This window comes from Magallana gigas, chromosome 9, assembly GCF_963853765.1.
Source record: "Magallana gigas chromosome 9, xbMagGiga1.1, whole genome shotgun sequence".
NCBI classification, from domain to species: Eukaryota; Metazoa; Mollusca; class Bivalvia; order Ostreida; family Ostreidae; genus Magallana; species Magallana gigas.
In genome coordinates, this window is record NC_088861.1 from 39,901,245 (window position 1) to 39,923,855 (window position 22,611).

At 31.6% G+C, this 22,611-nt stretch overlaps 1 protein-coding gene across 1 annotated transcript in view; it reads left to right on the forward strand.

Annotated features, from left to right (window-relative positions):
* The first annotated feature begins 13,011 nt into the window (after nt 1-13,011).
* LOC117690630 (deoxynucleoside triphosphate triphosphohydrolase SAMHD1-like) overlaps nt 13,012-22,611 on the forward strand; it is a 71,699-nt gene continuing 62,099 nt past the window's right edge. Inside the window, exons 1-2 of the mRNA XM_066072490.1 lie at nt 13,012-13,073; nt 17,559-17,606. Coding sequence (XP_065928562.1) covers nt 13,047-13,073; nt 17,559-17,606 — 75 coding nt within the window. The 5' untranslated portion in view covers nt 13,012-13,046. The remainder of the gene's footprint in view (nt 13,074-17,558; nt 17,607-22,611) is intronic.

A 22,611-nucleotide genomic window follows, 5' to 3' on the forward strand; every position in this document is an offset into this window, starting at 1 on the left:
ATGTGTGTGTGTTTTTGTAGGGGGTAGGGTGGTTGAGAGGGGATAGGGTAGTCTACCTTAAACTTTAATTTCCTTATTTTTACTTCAATTTTTTTACAGACAACCAAAAAAGTTGGGAGGAGGGGGCAACTCAATGATAATTTAATTTTTTACATTTAAATTTTTAATTAAAAATCGTTGCTGCGAGAAAAATCATCCCCATCACTCAATGCTACGTGTCTGTACATGTATATCTTGATCTGTGGGAACGTTTAGTCAGAATTATTCACGTTTGTAATAATATTGCCTTCTATGAAATACAAAGAGAAACAAGCAACGTTTAAACCATGCATACTTTTCTTGCTTTCAATTTCCTTATGTATCCTTATTTCCTTATGTATCACACACTGCTAAATATGTATATATTTTGAAAAACCCGAAAACATCATTAAAAACTATTTAGTTTAGCAAGCAGTTGAAGACCGTACAGGGCATGTTAGGGGCATCTACAGGGAAACACAGTGGCTTACAGTAGGTGACAGAGGCGTACATGGGGGTTACAGGGGCTTACAGTGGCACACAGGGGGTGTGTGCAGGTGCTGACAGGGGATTGCAGGGTGTACAGGGAGTTTTTACAGGGGCTGACAGGGGGTACAGGGGATGACAGGGAAAGCACAGGGGATGACAGGGAAAAACAGGGAATTTTCATATGAACAGGGTTTTTTAGAGCCAGTAGTGTATGTGGAAACTCCACTGAAAAAAAATAACCATGTAGATTGTAAAATTTCATAGAGAGTTATTTATATTGTTTTACTTCTAACACACACATATATACATGTATATGCACATGCTTTAAATACTTTAAAAGACAAAAGTTATATCGATGCTAAGGATGAAAATATAAACATTTATAAAAGCAGAAACATTTTTCTTATAGGGAAAATAAATCACAAACTTTGCAAGATCGAAAAATACCTAGATTCATTCGATTTTTATTTCAAGATATGTCGTTTGCAGTTATTTCCAGATCAAGTTATATTTTGTTTTAACTCGTATTTGTTCCCCTAATATATTTTTCAAGCCCTTAAACCTTTTTTGACTGGTAGTCTAAAGATGTCATATTGCCGGTATAAAAAAATGTGATTTTTGAAACAAATTTGGTTTATCGACTAACAGATTCGTAAGATATATTTACCCGGAATATTTACATTCAGAATATATGTCCCATTGTTACTAATTTTAATACCCAGGAGTGTCTCTTAAAATTTCTTCATGACCTGAATACTATCCTTTGACTCTTTTTAGATCCATATTTGAACAATAACCATCCATATGTTATGAACCAGAGGAGTCGTAGGGGGTAGATTTTATTAGATTTCTTCTCTAATATTAGCACCATTGATTTGAGGATTATATTCCTAGACTTATATTTTTTGGCATTGATTCAAAGTTTGTTAAAAAAAATTCAATTGTAATTGTAAGTTTAAAAATGTAAGTTAAAAAAACACGAAAATCTTATACCGGTTAGCATTCCGAGATGAATGTATATAAAAAAAAAATTGAATTTGAATTTTATTGATCTTGTGTTTTTTAAATACGCAGTTGAACGGTTCGTCAGGACATGAAACTAGAGAAAGGTAGAGGAAGAACATTTTAAATGTCTTCATAAAAGAATGTTTATATAAATAAATGTAGTTGTCAAGGTAAGTTTGGCACTCAATCACGGTAGATATTTTAAACTGTACAAAGAGTCCATAAATACTTAAACACAAATTGCATTGCCAGCTACAAGAAATTAGGTATTTGGACCTTTTTCAGGTAATTCTTTTTAAACATATGTTATGTACTATTCTTTCTTATTATAAAATGTCTTAGCAGAAAAAATAAAACAAATTGTATTTAGAAATGAGACACATAATATAAGTCAACATTTTTATACATTTGAGGAAAAACGTTCTGAAAGAAATAATGCTAATAATGCTAATAATGATAATGATACAATTCTATTTTTTCAAATTGATGGTAATATGTGAGGATGAGAGTTAGTGATTTTTCTTTGATACAATATCAGTCTTATGAAATTAACTTCCGGCGTAAGCGGGTATAAGTTGCATCTATATTGATTCGTAAAGTTCTCTATACAGTGTATAAGGATAATACATCCAGTGTCCATAGTACGTCTTAGGTGGGTTTAGTTAAAGACGAAGTCAATGCTTTTTAAAAAGGCCGGGGCTTTTCGAGATGTGTTAATATGATCGATATTAATGCACTTTGAAAAAAAAATATTGCAGAATTGTGTTCGACAAATTAAAATTGTTGAATACAATATGTATTTTAACCTGATCAGCAGTTTGTTGATGAACAGTTTTACATTGTTGAAGAGTGCAGGACGCATCCACAGGTAGGGTTGTTTTAAGTTTGTTTTAATCATAATCCCGGGGAAAGGGTGGGGTCACAATGGGGTGTCTAATTTTTACATAGGAATATATAAGGAAAAATCTTTTAAAACTTTCTTCTCAAAAACCGATCGAGCTGAAAAGCTGTTATTCATCTAAAAGCATCCTCAGGTAGTGTAAATTCAAGTTTGTATAGATCATGATCCTCGGGGGTAGGGTTGGGCAACCTTGGGGGGGGGGGGGGGGGGGTGGAGTCGAATTTTTACATAGGAATATTTAGGAAAAACCTTTAAAAATTTTCTTCTCAGAGACCGATCGACCAGAAAAGCAGTTACTCATGTGGAAACAACCTCAGGTAGCGTACATGTAGATTTAAGTTTGTCAAATCATGATCCCAAGCGTAGGGTGGGCCATAGTCGGGGGTTAAACTTTTACATAAGATGTATAAAGAAAAATCTGTAAAAATCTTCTTCTAAGAAACCGATTTGGCAGAAAAGCTGTAATTTGTGTGGACGCATCTTCACATAAGGTAGATTCAAGTTTGTTCAAATCATGATCCTCGGGGATAGGGTGGGACCACAAATGGGGGGGGGGAATTTGTACATAGGAATATATAGGGAATCTTTTTTTTTTTTAATCATCTTCTTAAACGCAATTTGTCTAGATAACTGTTACTTAAATAAGGTCAGATAGTGTAGATTAAAATTTGTCAAAATCATATTCTTCGGGAGTAGGGTTGGGCCACATGGAGGGGTGGTTCAATCTTACAAAGGAAAACATTTCATTTTTTTTTTTACAAAAACTTAAACGTTCTTATAAATTATTCATTCAGCTTAATTTAATAGGTCTATTGTTGCTCAGGTGAGCGATATGGCCCATGGGTCTCTTGTTTTACATGTGACTAGTTATACCCGCAATTTCTTAAGAAAGTTTGGGTATATTATTGTTATTCTGTTCCGTCCGTCCGTCTGTCCGTCTGTCTGTCACGTTTTACTTTCTCAAACTGCTCTTACATCTTATAAACCAGCAAACTGAACTCTTGGAGTTTGATTTGGGGGGGGGGGGGGGGCATGTTGTTTTGTAAAAAGGTTTCAAAAATTCTTGTGTAGTCTTTGGAGTCAATTAATAAGTAAAAAATGACGTTTTTTCACAAAAAAACCTTCTTCCTCAAACTCCTCTTATATTTTCAACAGTAGACAAATCATCTCTTGGAATATGTTTTGGGGTGTCCTATAGATGCGTAATAAGGTTTCGGAAATTAAAATGTTGTCCTGTGGGTCATTTAGTGCCTTAAAAATGACTTCTTTTTTTAATCTGGTTTGAAAAAATGTCAATTTCTTTTTGCAGTAGCCAAATGACGATAAACGTGTGCTAGCCTGGTTCCCTGAGCTACCCATTACGCACAGGAACCAGGCTAGCTCATGCGCAGACTGAATTTTCCCCATAACATCCGGTTTAACCTCGCTTATATATTTTCTACGTGGACCCCAGGGTCCACACAAATAGCTGCAGCATGCCTTCTTTCTCACTAGAAATGTATTTAATCCACATATCCTGGGGATAGGGAAGAGTTAATAAGACCCCTTCCCCTTCCTCCCTAGTATAACTTATATAAACATGATATTTAATACACAAATTTGTAAGTCTGACAAATGAAAAACTAACTTTCGCAATTAAGATGACAGAAACTGTGCAGTAAGAAAGTTAACGATGATAGGCTTATTCAAAAAAAGATGATGAAACAGTATGTTGGCAACGGGACCTCACATTTTAGAAAGTGAAAGTAAAACTTAACTGTATACCGGTGTCTCATAATATTGCGCTACTATATTGTATTATACTTACCTATATTGGTCAACCTAAAATACTTTAAAAGACAACATTTATATCGATGCTTAGGATAAAAAAATATACAGTTATAAAAGAACAAATAATTTTTGATAGGTAAAATAAATCACATACTTTGCAAAACTGAAAGTACGGCGACGTGGAAGGGCCTGGTGAAAAAAAAATTCTTATTTGTTCCCACCAATTAGGGTTTGTCCGGACGAAATAGCCGTTTCTTCGGACAAGTAAGTTCTTTTTGGAAGAATAAGGATGTGTTTGGACGAAGTAGGATTTGTTTGGACGTATAAGTTATTTTTTTGGACGAATTAGCTATTTGTTTGGACTAATTAGCTATTTGTTCAGACGAATAAGTTATATTTGTATATAAAAACAGAAGTTTTGATAAGTAATTCACAAGACTGTCTGATCTGGTAATAATGAAGATAATAAAGAGAGAGAGGGTCTGTCATCAAGCCACCCCGGCCCTTTCCTTGAATGTCGTTTTTCCTTTAAATGATAGCACCTTAATGTTTTACATGTACGAGTCACTGATATTTCAAGGATGTTGGAACAGGTGCGGCAGAGGTGGTCGCCGCCCCAATAATTTTGCCAAAAAATGAATTAAAAAAATGAAGACTGAATTGAGATCTAATAACGGCGATCTGTTTTCATTGGAGCGGCGATAATAATGGCGATTTTTGTTCAATGGAGCGGCGAAGCATGAACTTTATTGTTTACACGGTCCAAAGTATGGTATAAATACATGTTTCTAGCGTGTGACAATGTACAGTGCACTTTTTACATAAGTTCGACATTAACGAAATGCTGTTCTTCAGCTTTAATGATCAATTACAAATTGTAGGTTAGAAACAACTATTCTCATATATTTTATGAGCTATGAAAATATATGTAATAATATGTAAGCACACGATTCACGGAAATCCATATAAGGTTTTTTATAACGTCTTTGAGGTTCAACAGAGATTGATAAGTTGAATCAAATTTACGTGGACATAACTGTTGCTTCCAGTATTCATGCGCATGCACGGATCCAGATTTTTTTTAATTATTTTTTTTTTGGGGGGGGGGGTGTCTAAGGGATATTTATGTTTGCCGAGAGGAGGGTTTGGACCTATTTAAAGTAGCTTTATTATGTCAATTTCAAAAAATTGAATTTTCTTAGGGGATGCACATATCAATGTTCTCTAATATGAATATGAGTTGCGTTTATTTGATACACATATTATGTCGTCAAAGGTAAGACATAAAGATTAAGTACAAGGTTGCTTGAAATATCTATCATTGCCCTTGCATTTATACAATATCTGACATATTTTGCTGCCAGAATATAAGATCAAGTCTCCAAATCTATCAAAATTATGCATGTCGAAAAATGGCGGGAGTTATATTACTTGTTATGATATGGCGCGATTTTTTTTTTGTTAGTTACTTAAGAAAAACCTGCGTTGCCTAGAATGGGCATCACTAGAAGATGCATCTCGAGATCTCAAGGGGAGTTGGGGGGGGGGGAGGTGGGGTAGGGATGGGGCCAACAAAATAATCTTTAACCCCCTGGATCTGCGCATGATCTCGTAAACTGATTTAGACTTTTCACATCTGCGTATCCATAATTATGAAATCTCCTGTTTATCCAAACAAATCGTAATTTGACCGAACCAAAAAACTTATTTGTCCGAACAAATAGCTAGTTCGTCTGAATATATCCTAATTCGTCCGAAAAAATAACTTATTTGTCCGGACGAATAATTTATTTGTCCGGACAAAACCTTATTCGTCCGAACAAAAATTTATTTGTACGAATAAATCGCTATTCGTCCGAACAAATAACTTATTTGTCCAAACAAAGAACTTTTTCGTCCAAATAAATTGTAATTCGTCCGAACAAATAACTCATTTGTCATAACAAATCGTAATTCGTCCGAACAAATAGCTTATTCGTCCCAACAAATAACTTATTTGTCCGAACAAATCGTAATTCGTCCGAACAAATTCTAATTCGACCGAACAAATCCTAATTAGTCCGAACAAATAGCTAATTCTTCGAACAAATAAGAAGTATTTATTTTTTCATCTGGCCCTTCCACGCTGCCGTACGAAATAACCTAAATTCTGTGATGTTTATTTCCACAGCGAGTAAATGATATCTTGTTTTAACTCGTATTTGTTCACCTAATATTTTTGTTAAAAGCATTTCAAACATGTTTTGACTGGCAGTCTAAAGAATGATGTCATAGTGCCGGTACAATAGATGTGATTTTTAAAAAACACATTAGGTTTATCGACTACCAGATTCTTAAGATATATCAACCCGATATATTTACATTCAGAATGCATGTCCCATTTTTGTCAATTTAAATACCCAGGGGTGGCTCTTAAAACTTCTTCATAACTTAATTACTATCTTTCGATTCTTTTTAAGGTAATGGTCCATACCCCACTTGATAAAAAAAAATGCATACCGAATTTTTTTAAATATTTTTCAAACATGTTCTAAGGATATGTTCTTATCAAATTTTACCCAGTTGGCTGGTCCATCGGTATTATAAAAGCTAGGGCCGTTGCTAACAAATAGAACCGATTGCGGAAAATGGTCCCTTTTTTCATACATAAAGAATATAAGCCGAAGTCTGAAATTTGACTTTCGGAAAAAAAAAATTAACTGACATGTAAAATGAATAAACTAATTTTTCAAAACAAAAAAAATTATGTTACACTTGCTTATTTATTACAAATTAGATAAATCTGCTTTCAAATGAGATAAAAGGAAACACATTTTTGAAGAGAATTTAAGCTCTTGTAATCTTATTTACGTACATATTTCTTTGAAATATTAATATTGTTTACCCCTTAACGCCTTTAATAAATTGGAAATAAAGTTACCAAAAGGACCGAACTTTTTAGGATCACAATAGGGGATTTTTGGTAAAAATCATTGAAATACATATTTTGAAATAAGGTCCGTAAAAATAAGATTGTGCATATGTTTATTATTTCATCATTCTAAAAAATATATTGTTCTCATTGTTGAAAAGAAAATAAGATTAAAACAAATCGTTGATTAATCTGTATTATCTAAATCGAATAAGATGGTTTCTTTTGATATTGGTAAGTAATTTGGATTAAGATCGGTATTTAGAAATTGCAGTAACATACGTGGATAACGCTAATTTTCCCGATATGCTTTCAAGACAAAACCTCTATTCAACTATTTTTTTACTGGTTTTAAAGTTTGTTCTAAAAATGAAATAAGTTTTCTTCAGTATATAATCTTAATTCCAAAAACATTTTTTCCGGATAATATATTTATATATGTTGCTTAGTGAATAGAATAAAGATGATATACATGTAGCTTAACAACTAAGTCAAATAATTTCCCTTTATGTATTTATCTCCCAATTGCACTGGAATAGATCTCGGTCTGGATTTTATTTTGGATGTTTATGGGTTTTTAGGGATTAATGTTCAAAGATTCGGATTAAATTCAACCTTACAATGCATTGATTTTTATGCAGAACAAAAGTAAGCAGTCTATATTTTCAAAACAAGTACGCACTCAACACAACCCAGTTATGTTTTCATTCGCCGATTAATAGCCTAAATGATTGCAGTTGTCAGGATTTTTAATAGATTTGTTTTAAATCAATTTCTAGGTCAGCTTGATTTCTTTGTTTGAAATACACCTTTTAACATCAGGTCTCAATTAGATCGGGCACGGTCAAAATGTAATAACGCGTGAATTACGTACGACGTTGTTTTGTGACGTATCAATAATTACCTTAAATCCATATTTGAACAATTACTATCAAGATGTTATGAATCGGGGGAGTGGTGGAAGGTAGTATTTTTTGCATTGATTTAAAATTTGCAAAAAAAAAAAAAAAAATCAAAACAAACAGATATATTAAACAAAACATAAAAAACCCAAAAACAAAACAATATTTATAGTAAAATAATCAGACTGGTTTTTTTCAGACTGTTTTATTCAAACTAAATGTAGATGTAAATTTGTATTAGAATTATTTGGATCCGGTTTTTTTAATGAAGCAGTTGAACGGTTCGTCAGGGCATGAAACAAGATAAAATTAAAGACAGGACATTTAAATATCATCATAATAGAATGTTTAAATGTAGCTGTCAAGGTATTTTTGCACTCAATCACGGTAGATATTTTAAACTGTACAAAGAGTCCATAAATATTAAACACACCCATTGCATTGCCAGCTGCAAGAAATTAGGTATTTGGATCTTTTTCAGGTATTTCCTTTCAAACATATTTTATGTAGTGTTCTTTCTTATAATAACATGTCGTAGCAGAATAAATGAAACAAATCGTAATTAAAAATAGGACACATAATATAAATTAAAATTGTTATAGACATGAGGAAAAAGTTCTGAAAAAAACAATTGCGATATAAATAATGAAATAGATTTTGTTTCAAATTGGTGGTAATATGAAAGGATGAGAGTATGTGACTCCTCTTTGATAGAATATCAGTCTCATAAAAGTTAACTTCCGGCATAAGCTGGTATCAGTTGTATATATATTGATTCCTAAAGTTCTATATACAGTGTATAAGGATAATGCACCCTGTTTTCATTGTACGTCTTAGTTGGGTTTAGTTAAAGACGAAGTCAGTGCTCTTTAAAAAGGCCGTGGCTTTTCGAGATGTTTAAATACGTTCGATTTTAACGCACTTTGAAAAAAAAATTGCAGGGTTTTGTCTGAAAAATTAAACTTTTTAAATATATATTTTAACCTGGTCAGGGGTTTCTCGATGAACAGTTTTACATTGCTGAGAGCTCGGATAAGTGCAAAAAAATGTGTTATGTGTAAATATATTATTTGTTCTGGCCAATTTCAAGATTCTCAGGGCAAAACGTATCAAGTTAAAAATCATATCGATTGCAAGTCAAGTAATGTTGTTTATGGGGTGTTTTGTAAAAAGTGTAACAAAATTGTATATGTTGGGGAAACGGGGGTGACTTTATATCAAAGACATGTTTTAAATTTGTCACTGATCAGGAGAGAAACTAACGACCCTGTAACAATGCATTTTTATACTGACGAACACACAGTTGAGGATTATTCTGTAATAGGTATCGAAAAATTGTACAAAGATGAAACTTACAGAAAATTCAGAGAAAATTTGTGGAAGAAAAAATTGAATACTTATATGCCTTTTGGTATAAACAAAAGGGAACATTATTGTCTTTAGACTACATTATTACTAGTTTGTATAGACATTTCCTTTATTTTATGTCCCGTTATCTATACATTTTTCATATATTACTTGTTTATGTACTAATTGCAGCTATCACTGTGCTTTCTATAGACTCTCACCTTTATTTCATAATGTTTTTGGCGCAATATTGTTGTATGACGTCACTTGCCAGACTGTATTCATATTGTGACGTCATAGTATATGTTCTACATTGTGTTGCTATAGACAATAAACACCGACTGATGAAGACCGGAAACACGGTCGAAATATTTTGAAACAGTGTTTTAAAAGTTTTTCATTATTCATTGAAAAAGAGACTTTGGGTATATATATATATATATATATATATATATATATATATATATATATATATATATATATATATATATATATATATATATATATATATATATATATATATATATATATATATATATATAAATATATATAATTTTTTTATTTATTACATTTTTTTATCTTCATCATTTTATATCAATTTATTTTGATTGAAATCATGTTGTATATATTTTTATAATTTAAAAAACATCCTACCACCTTCCCATTCTCGCCATTCGATAAAATATTTTACTCGTTATTATTTAATCATATACACGTACATGTATCTTTTATCGCACGGCTAAGTACATTCAAATGTATGTTGTCATGATCTAAATGTGCATGGATTTTTTATGTTTTCAATGTTTTTATTCTCTCTTTCTCTCTCTCTCTCTCTCTCTCTCTCTCTCTCTCTCTCTCTCTCTCTCTCTCTCTCTCTCTCTCTTTGAGTGACACCTCGATATATATTATAGGCAAAAATGTTTATAACCTCTCTCCGCAATAGGATAATTTATAAATTTATGGGCCCAATAAATAAAACAAAAGAATCTCTTTTTTCATTTACTGATATCAAAATATAGTGTTAGAGCAAACAAGATCACTGCAATGTGAATAAAATATCCCTCTCTCTCTCTCTCTTTCTCTCTCTTTTTCTCTCTCTCTCTCTCTCTCTCTCTCTCTCTCTCTCTCTCAAACGTTCAAATCTTTTAATATTTTTTTCTTATTAGAATAATTAATGCATGTGCTTTCTTTAATACGCAGTAATGATGCCAGTTGCTAAAAAAAAATCATGCGTTTAATCCTTTGGTGGGAAAACTTTTTATGGATTCAAATTAATTTCATTGTTTGATGTTCGCCTTTATTCTGATTGAAGTCCACGCCCAAAAGTGACACTTGTATGATAAACGGTGTTTTGTTTCCTTCTTTGGGGATGACTACAGAAAAAAAATCCTTTGTCTGTTTTGAATTAAGAAAAGCATCGGATATTACAGACAAGGCTCATACTATACGCATGGCCGGGTAACCGCGAGAAGGTGTGAAACCTGGCCACATTGAACATTTAAACTATAAAATGCCTTCTTTAGTGATTCATTCGGGATATGAAGGTAGTGACATTGCTTAGCGGGTTATGTGATTTTTTTCTGCAATGAGCGTTACCTTCATAACCCCCATGAATTATCAAAGAAAGCATTTGATTGTTAATATTAATTTTTTTTTCAGTTTATTAATAAATTGATTATGAAAAGTAATTAAGTAAAATTCACTAAATTTATGTTAATGTATATAAGTAAAAAGAAACAGCCAAATCGTCTCCTGTGAGACTTTTATTTTGACATCATCATGATTATTTCGTGCAGTCCGTAATTTTTCATAGGTCGCTGTAGATTTCGACCAATCGATAAGGAAGGCGTGTCAATTTCAGTCCTGTCAGTTTAAGCCGCTGTAGATTTCGCCCGACCGATAAACGGGGCGTGTAGATTTCAGTCTGGCTGTTTCCATAGAGCTATGAATTAACTATAAGTTTCCGTAAGAAATAGAGGGAGAGGGAATAAAACTTAGATGTAAATAAACTAGTAAGCGTTGAAACCTCGAAATAAACAGGCGTATGAAGAGCGGGGAAATACATTGTTAAAACAAAAAGTCTGATTTTCATTTTTTAAAAAAATAAATTATTATGGCAAAGTGCATAATAATCATCAAATTACAATATACACGAATATAAAGAGGATCCTGAAAGGGACATTTTATACTGGTAACCATACTACATTTGTAAGATGTATGCTCTTTATTTTCTTCTCGGTAGATGTTTTTACCACATATTGTAAGTCGGCAAAGATAACACTTGAGACAAGAAGATAAAAATAAAAACTGTATAACAAGCAGATATAAAGACAATCAATTTAATCTAATCGATTTCTGATAAATTTAAATCTCTAAAATTCTCTCTCTCTCTCTCTCCTTCCTTGCCGTTAAATGATTTCTGGCTTTTCTTCAGTTACTGTATCAAAAAATTGTGTTATGGCAATCATTACAATCTGAATAAATTAATTGTATATCGTTTAATATGTCACCGATGATATTTATCGATCAAAACTCAGAATATTAATGTCTCCTGCAGTAGGTATTATCATGTAAAATTAAACCTTACATAGTAAAAGATGTAATTGAATATTTCAATCAATAGAAATCAATATGTATATAAGAAATCTGCATGATATCTACAAAATATACTCATGTAATCAAGCCTGCATACTGGGATATGTGTACATAAAGAACAAGCATGGATTCGATATAGTTTGTTGGCTCTGTGTTAATTGCCTTGTTTTTCTCTGGCTGAAGCACAATTAACGAGATAGAGGGCGATTACAGACTGGTTCAGACTGGTCATATTAAACAAGGGCTTGCCATAATCTTAGAGAAATAATTCAATAACCAACATTATAATATAAATTTTGTAAACTTGCCTGTTGCTTATATTACAATGACCGGCAATTTATAAAATATATATATATATATATATATATATATATATATATATATATATATATATATATATATATATATATATATATATATATATATATATATATATATATATATAATTCTTGCAGTTTTTAAATATGAGTTAAAATGTAAAATTGAGGATTTTCATCTTCTTGGTGTAATGATATTAAAGAATATCATTATAATTGCAATTGCAAGATTCAATATCAATTCAAAATTAATATTAAATTAACAATTAGATTTTAATTGTTTGTGAATTTCAAAACATAACCGCCTGTAAATTGTCTGTATAAGTACTGGAAAGATCTGACTATCGAGGAAAAAAAATATCGTAATGAAAATATTGAGAAAGATGTTATCTTTCAAATTAATTGTACATTGGCGTTCAATGGGGTACAGTGCTGGTAAGTTCCCTGTACAGTGGCGTACGGTGGAGTACAGTGGAAGTCTGTAGGACTATACAGACGCGTACAGTGGAGTAAAGTGTTGTTCAGTAGAAATGTACAGTGGGGTACAGTGAAAGTCAGTGAAATGTACAGTGAGGAACAATCAATGTACAGTAAATGTCAGACAATGTCACTCAATTTCCGGGAATATCAGTAGATTTTGAATTCAGTAGTTATTATATTTCAACAAGGAGAAATCCGAAAAAATTTTAAACAGTATATTTGCATTTGCATGTCATGCAACTCGTTAATAGATGTACAATAATTATTGTTCTTGTTTTTATCAGTCTTGTATAGTATCTACAAACGACTGAATGATGGAAAACAGTGCCGATGATGGGGTAAGATAATTTTTATTTTGATCAGTGTAAACAACATAATTAATATCATTTTAGTTCTCTAAAACCCTTTTTTATTTGTCAAAGGTCTTGTTAATTGCGCAAAAAAGGGTTTACATGATCTTGAAGTTGTAGAAAGAAAATAAGCATGTTTACCCCTATAATTGTTTAAGCTTTTCATGTGCAATAGATATCAATTTAAAATTCTTAAGACAAAAATAGGATAGGTAAAGATCACATTGCAAATGTATGTCAAGGTATTTCAATTCTTTTTTTAATTTTCATAATTCATATTCTTTCTCTACAATTATATTTTTTTTTATTAGTTTATTAATAAAAAGGACAAACGCTATGCGTTTCTCTCATTATACTTAAAAAAATTACTTAAAATCTACATTTAAACCTTTCTTTAATGTATCCAGAACGGCAAGATATGGACATTGGCTTAATAAACGTGTTACAAGAACGCAGTGCGCATAGTGTAGATATTCTGGTATAAAAGTAAAATATGAAAATAAGATTGCTTGTGGATTTTACAATTACATAAGATTTCAAGCAAAAATTTAAAGAGAAAAAACCCCCCACAATTTTAGACGAATAATTGCTAAGTAGGGGACACACCTCAGCTTAAATAATAAACTACCATTCTTAAAAAATAAGCATAAGCAATTATGAAATCATAAATGACAAATATATAATGAATATAATGTACATATTATAGTCATCATGATGGTCGGGGCATGATCAAATCCAATAAAGCCGTTAAGGCTTTATTATCTAATCACGCCCAACCTGTATGATTAAAATAATATTAAACTTAAAAATTGACAATTTTGCAGTTTTTTTAATTTTGTTTAAGTATGTAAATATCGCTTAACAAAACAGCATTTGTGTCATTTATGGAGTGTATTGAACAATGCGTTACAAAATTATATATATATATATATATATATATATATATATATATATATATATATATATATATATATATATATATATATATATATATATATATATATATATATATCAGGCTTGGGGCGAATTACATTGTAAAGTAATGCATTACATTACCATTACTTCATGAATTTGGGCATTAAATTACCATTACCATTACTTGATTTTCTTGAAGTAATGCATTACATTACCATTACATGAGTAAAGTAATGCATTACCATTACCATTACTTTTTTTTTTAAGTAAAGCTAATAAAGAGTTTTTGCAAATGTTTCAGATATACAACACTCTTTAACATATCTACAGCTTCATGCTCAGTATCAGGTTCAAATTCAATGAATAAACAAGAGTCATTCTTTATTTGCTCAATATATAATCATATTGTGGCAATATGAACAAACATATTACATAAGTAAAATGATATTTATAGACATTTGGCATGATACAATATCAGATATGAAATAGAGACACAGGATAACATGCGTAACAAAAAACAGTTTATGAAATAATGTTGCGGTTTTTAAAAGCTAAATATAGATATATCCCCAGATTACACAAATCTTTATAATTTTGGACACTTAATTTTATTAATTTATAAACAGATGATTTTCCCAATTATATTTCTTAATATATTTTAATCGTATTTCTTTTTACGGAGGACACTTTAAGACAAAAGATTGCTGTTGCACTTTAGGATCGAAGTTTCAAAGGGTTCATCTTTTAAATGCATCCATCTTCCGGGCTATACTAAATAAATGTTTTGCAGGAGCAGTCAAAGCTTGGACTGGAAAATACTGTTTGACGATCTTTATCTTAGGATATATTAAGTGCAATAATAGATAAAATACATAAATCTTGTATTTTCTATCAGTCCAAACTAATGTACAGTGTAATTAATATACAAGAGAGAGAGAGAGAGAGAGAGAGAGAGAGAGAGAGAGAGAGAGAGAGAGAGAGAGAGAGAGAGAGTATTAGGGGCCTATATACCGTATAACGGGTAATTTTTACTGCTGTAATTTTTTACGAATTTGTCATAAAATAGGGTGGTTTGAATTTTTACGCGTTATTTTTTTACGAATTGGCCGTGTCTGTAAAAATTAAAATCATCTGTCGTAAAAGGGGGGGGGGGGATTTTACCGTGACTTTGTTACAGTTAACACACATACAAATCAGAAAATCGTTTTTCTGTTAACGATTCCTTATACATGTATTTATGATTGTGTTTATACTAGGGATGTCAAATCGGTCAATTTTTAGTACTGGGTTACTCAGATGTTTTTCCGATCGAGTACCTGGGTCAAAGCTTGGACTGGAAAATACTGTTTGACGATCTTTATCTCTTAAGATATATTAAGTGCAATAATAGATAAAATACATAAATCTTGTATTTTCTATCAGTCCAAACTAATGTACAGTGTAATTAGTATACAAGAGAGAGAGAGAGAGAGAGAGAGAGAGAGAGAGAGAGAGAGAGAGAGAGAGAGAGAGAGAGCGAGAGAGAAACAAGTAAGATTTTTTTTCAAATGGGTTAAAATATTGGAAGTGATATTGATTTTAATCATGGATGGACAGTGCATTCATTTTGCTTTTAAAGGTGCATGTCTGTCTCCTATTCTATTGTGACATAGCGAAGGGAAGGGGATTGGGGTGTTTAGCACTTCTTATAACAATAGATTGTTTTGATACTTAGATTATCCTGGGGGCATAGTGTGTTGTTGACACATTTCTTATTGAAGTGCAAACTAATTGGAGTAAATTGTTTAAATGATTAAAAACTCTTAATAACAACACTCTTTAAAATGTTATGAAATTGTGCTGTTATCTTTAGTAATATAAACAATTCAAAAAAGAATTTTAAAAAACCTTTTTTAATAAAAACATGTACAATTAAAACACTTTTTTCTTTATTAGAATTATTTCTTTCTTCTTTAAAAATAAATTTAATCAAATTCAATTTCAACTATTCATTTATTCATCACATTTTTAAAAGTGAACATGCATAAATATGCATAGTAATGCAAAGTAATGCCATGTAATGCCAGCATTACACTAGATTTTGGAAAGTAATGCATTACATTAGCATTACTTGTAATGCTAATTTTGAGGCATTACACATTACTAGCATTACTTTGAAAACATGTAATGCATTGCAATGCATTACCATTACATATAGCATTACCCCAAGCCTGATATATATATATATATATATATATATATATATATATATATATATATATATATATATATATATATATATATATATATATATTACTAAATGCTTGCCCCAGGGTAACTGCTTATACCTTTGGTATTTCAACACATGTGAGATGATGTCCGTAACCGATTATTGTGAAATGAATCAAAAACATTGTATATTTGATAAACATGTTCGAAATAGCAAAAATGAAAGTGGTGGGTCCAAATCAGGGGTAGTTTGCATCAAAATATATACTTGCTATGAAATACTATTGAATGATTACGTAAAGAACGAATATATTTACTGGTTACTTTTTTAGAGTATATATATATGTAATTGTTTTCCCTTGGACTGAAATGTCACATTTTCATTGGTTTAAACATAGCACATGATTGCCTCATATATCTCTATATTTGTTCTGTGAGAAATAATATTAGGCAATATGGCCGTCATTGGTCGACGCTTCGCTTACTCATTTCGACATTTCATAGTTTTAAATACATAAACCGCATGCCGTAAGTTCTTAAAGTATTTGGAGTAGTTGCCTTTTGAAATTCTTTAAAATAAGAGTAGTTGCCCTTTGAATATAGACGTCACATTGTTTTGTCTGGAGCAGAACAAAATGGCAGCGTCGAAATTTGCTCAAATATCTGCAGAGGAAAGGGAGAAAACATTTTGAATTGAATAGCAACAAAACATTGTAAGTTTACATGGGTGAAGCAAGGATTTTTAAAGAGTATTTAAAAGGTGAGATTGAAAATTTTGAAGAGTTTAAATGAGTTAAATTGGACTAGATGTATATATATATATATATATATATATATATATATATATATATATATATATATATATATATATATATATATATATATATATATATATATATCGCTTGATAGTCCTCGGGAAAACAAAACACTTATTAGGTTAGTTACTGACTCACTACGGAAATATATTGGGTTGATCAATCTCATAGACGGCTCGGCTTCGCCTCGCGATCTATGAGATTAATCAACCAAATATATTTCCGTAGCGAGTCAGTAACTAACCTAATAAGTAATAATATAACATACATAGGTAAGTGATGTCCAGTAAGTTTAGATTCTCCACGCACAAAAAGCATGGGCTGCCGTTTACAAACACCCCCTGATGTTTCTTATCTATTATGATAATCATAAAATTCTTGTACCCACCTATCTCTTAAGAAAAACCAAAGTTAAAGCCAAGGAAAAGGTGCAATTTTGTATCAACATGTTTAGATTTCATGCTTGATTAAAGTGCTTATGTATATGTACATGTCGCTTTCATTTATTTCATTAAGATTACACTTTTGTTTACAGTGCAACAGTAGTCAATCAAAAAAGAGGAAGATAGACGAAAAAATTACGGTATTTTTTTTATTTTACATAAACGAAGTTAGAAACATTTTATATTTAATTAAATATTCCATGATGTACTGTGGTTTCATTAATATTCAAGGATATCAATTTTTGTGGATAAAGTGAAAATAACAGTTTCAAGGATACGTAAATTCGTGGTTAATGACCCTATCAATACAAATTATTAGCAGACATTGGACTTCAATGAACATTTAATTTCATGGATAAACTTAACAACGAAACCCCCGAAAATTATTATTCAACGAATATTGATGAAACCACAGTATACGTGTTGCCAAACGAAATGTAGCAACGTGAAAGGTAGGGAATTGTTTTAGATATGTAGAGAAAATGAAGCATGCGTTAACTTAGTAAAGAAACAGTAAACATGTTGTATCTGTATCTATATTTGATGTTGTGATATTCGCGATTATTATCTAAATACTTTGAGTTTGCAATGAGAGTTGATAAGCGGCAGAATGTGTTGTTTACACATTCTAAAATTACGGCTGAGAGTACAAATTGATGCGGGAAGCGTGTACAACTGTAAATCTCAGTTGGGGCGTAAACTATCAGACCCTCCCAAGATTTATTACCTTTATGATATCAATATGAATATGTATGCACATTATTATACACTCACAACAGTTAGTTATTCAATTTTCATAAAGTCTGTTTCGTCAATAATAGTGCCATATTATGAAAACGTTTTCAAAACACAACACAGAATTCACGGGTATCAATTTCTAATTGTTTCTGAAGACTTGTATAAGAACATAGGCCTATACGTTAAATCAATTTTAAGTGGACTTTTTTAAAAACACAGCAAACCTTCAAATTGATAGATAAATAACGTATTATTCGAGCGCTATATATGGTACTATCGATACTTAATAAATTGCGTCAGGTCGTAATGTTCTCTATTGCTTGCCGATTCATTTCTTTAAATATTATTGAGGTGTACATGTCTGTCTTCGTGATGCGCAATAAGGTTTCGGAAATTTAATTTAATTCCACTTCAGGGATTACATGTTCAAAGCTACTTATAATTCTTAAAAAGAGGGAGGGGGCATGGAGGATGGTTGTGGTTGGGAACAAACAGTGTCAAAAATAACGCTAATCCACCCACCTATCCACCAATTAAAAAAACTTATTTCAAAATACCTTTTGCAATTCAAATAGGGTAAAGTAGATAGACAAAAGTGTTTCAAAATATTAATTTTCAGTCAAGGGTTATTGGCTACCAAATTATGGGTTTTTTTTCTACACAAAACCTAACTCTCTATAACTGAATTTAATTTGCATTCCGTTGTAGATGTTTCTTTTTCTGGCAAAAAAATGGCCAATGTTATTGATACTGAATATTAATCAAATAATCAGAAAAATGAATGATTAATGATTACTCAGCAATCTGTAATCGATTACAGCTGATTTCGGTTACTGATTATGATTACCCCATCCCTGATATGAACACTTGATTTCAACAAGACCTTTGCCACAGCGTTTGCATTTAGAAAAAATATCAGGGAAATCTTTAAAAACAAAAATTCCAGTCTCCAAACACATAAATGAGGAATGACAACATGTCATGTGATTTATATATTTCTCACGTGCAACGGATTCATTATTTTTTCCATATTCAACTGATTTCGAAGTAAACTTATATTGACACATAACACTGCGCACATTATAATTCTCTGTTTTATTCCCTCTTCAGTGATAAGCTTTGAAAAAAATTGAAGCAGTCAATCTTCCCTTTCTTTGGTTCTGCCATATAAGGATAATTTACTGTCTTTTGGTAAATTCATTAACTTTCTTAACATAACAATCGTCTACTTTCACATTATTTTGACTAAGCATTGCCACTAAATCAATACTATTTTGGGTGTGTCCTCAATACACATGGACATGTCAATGCCATCATCAGAGTCTGACATTGTATACAAAGCAACTGCTGATGTTTTGCTCTTCTGTAAGAACAATATTCTTCGCCAATGACTCCATATCAAAATCTCAAGACTTAAGTTGCAAATAACCAGAATCTTCAGATGGTCGTAGTTTATCTGGTACATTCACGATAGTCCTGTAATTTATCTGGAGTTATTATAACGCATTAAAAGTAAATATCTAAATAATGCACATTGTAATTGCGAAAGATTAGTTCTTAGTTAAATAATAATGGAGAACTTAGTTTCTTTATTCATTCTGCAAAATTTGCTTGGTTTTCGTATATATGAATTGAAGAAATGGCCATGGCATGAAATTAAAACTGCATATAAGCACAATACATGCAAACAGCCAGAAATGAACAGTCGAACTGACAATGTTTATAAAGAAAGGTAATTCACTTAATCTCAAGAAGAGAATATTTCAAAATAGGGTAACATACCTGATATCTAAGTCATGAACAGGTACTGGCCTGCATACATTCCGTGGTTTACCCAATATGCTGCAGTATCAGTAACTCCAATTGAACTTCGATCTTCCATGGAAGTGAAATGGTCTATTATGCCAAATAGTAGGGCACGACATCCTTACATGATATATCCCCTCTGTTAAAGATTAATTATATGTGGTTATGAAAAATGATAATAATTTATTGTGGTTGTAACGCGCTTTCTGATAGGCTAAAATATTATTTTATATCGTATAATTAAGAATGTTGCCTACGTAATAATAATACTAACGTCAAAAAGTATTAATGTGCCTGACGCTACGTTTGAATTTTGTACAATTTGATGTCATTCTAAAGGTCGGATGACTTTTTTTTTTATCTACAATTCATAGCCAAAAAATAAATTTTAAATAATGAATTCAATATTTATTAGTTTTATACGATAAGAAATAGTTTGGAACACTTTACTTTTTAGCTCACCTGAGCTGAAAGCTCAAGTGAGCTATTCTGATCACATTTTGTCCGTCGTCCGTCTGTCCGTCTGTAAACTTTTTACATTTTGAACTTCTTCTCTAAAACTGCTTATCCAATTTCAACCAAATTTGGCACAAAGCATCCTTATGGGAGGGCGAATATAAATTGCAAAAATAAAAGTCCGATCTGTATTCAAAGCGGAGAAAACCTTGAAACTGTAGAAAAAGGGGGTGCATTTATAAAAATCTTCTTCTCAAGAACTACCGAGGCAAATTCAACATATTTAGCATAAATTATCCTTATGGGAAGGAAAATATAAATTGCAAAAAAGGTGTAATTCTGTTTCAAATCTGAGTTATTACGAAAATAATAATAAAGGAAAGGCGTGTTTCAATCAGTTTAATAGCTTCGGGCTCGGCATCCGGTAAAATGGGTAGGCAAGACTTGGCCTGGGCAAAACAAAAGATTGGCAGTTATTAATCTGCCAATTTCATTAAAATTTCAGGATATATGATGGACTAGTATATTTGTATTCGCTGTAAATATTGCTGCAAAATAATGCGTATTTGGAATTGACGATTGCCGATCTGCCCCGGCTTTTATTTTGCCACGGCCCGGGTTTGCATACCCAATTTACCAAGACTCGTATTCCATACTTCTAAAACGAGGTTCTTTGTTTAAAGCAGCCATGACATTATACGAAAAAGGGTCGATCTGACTATGATGAATTTGCTTGTTGTGCAACAGCTCGCGTATGAAGGGAAATTTTGAAACATCAAAAATATACTGGTGCCGATTTTGTGAAGTAAATTGAGGCTAAATATGTCAATGCGTTGACAGTTTTCACACATGACGTTGGTGTTAGCTTGTTCTGATTTTCGTTTCGGTTTCATTATTTATGCTTTGTAACCTGGAAACTATCGTCTGCATTTCGTGATTTTTACGTATTAAATCAAACAGAGACTTCGGTAAATCAAACAGTTGCGTTAACTGTTTACCTGCGCAAATTAAGCAAAATCTGATGTAGGTGTACTGAAATACAATTCATTATATCGGTAATTCGGCATTATCTTTTGCGTAATGGTAGATTAATGCAATAGGTTTTGTTGATATGCTCGGCATTTTCTTGAGTTTATTCAGTTTAAATAGAGTTTGATATCGCTGACGGAAATATGTAGGTATATATATATATATATATATATATATATATATATATATATATATATATATATATATATATATATATATATATATATATATATATATATATATATTATTTGTTATACATGTAGTGCATGTTTCTTGTGTTTAATTATTTACAATTTCTATTTACTAACCATATTTGAGTGTTAAGCTTCGAATTATAAGCAAGAGATTTGCTCACACTTCTATGTTTGTACACATATCTTAAAAGCTAAAGATTAAAAAATTAAAAAATTGTCAATATTCATTACGAAAATTTTCAAAGTCTGTTCTTCCAGAAACCAACCTATTGAATTGTAAACTTAACCTTTTTAGCTCACCTGAGGGTGGGGCCACAATGGGGGGTCGAAGTTTAACAAATGAATATATAGAGTAAATCTTTAAAAATCTTATTCACAGAAACTAATCGGCCAGAAAAGCTCAAACTTGTCTGGAAGCATCATCAGGTAGTGTAAATTCAAATTTGTGAAAATCATGACCCCCGGGGGTAGGTGGGGCCACAATGGGGGACCGAAGTTTAACATAGGAATATATACAGTAAATCTTTAAAAATCTTCTTCTCAGAAACTAATCCGCCGGCAGTGTAGATTCAAAGTTGTGAAAATAATGATCCCCAGGGGTAGGGTGGGGCCACATTGGAGGGGGGGGGGGGTGTCAAAGTTTAACAAAGGAATATATAGGGTAAATCTTTAAACATCTTCTCAGAAACTAATCAGCCAGTTGATTCTTTATAATTGTTAAGACTTTGGCCCCAGGACAATTCTTTGGCCTCACGAGAAGGTTCAGAGTATGATGTACGTTTATATCCCATATATAAGCTATTGTTAGGGATCTTTCTGAGAACTGCAATACTCAACATATGATATGACTATAAAATCATCCTGTTAGAAAAGGGACTAATGATTATAAACATAAGAATATCCAGGGGAAAATGGATTTTAT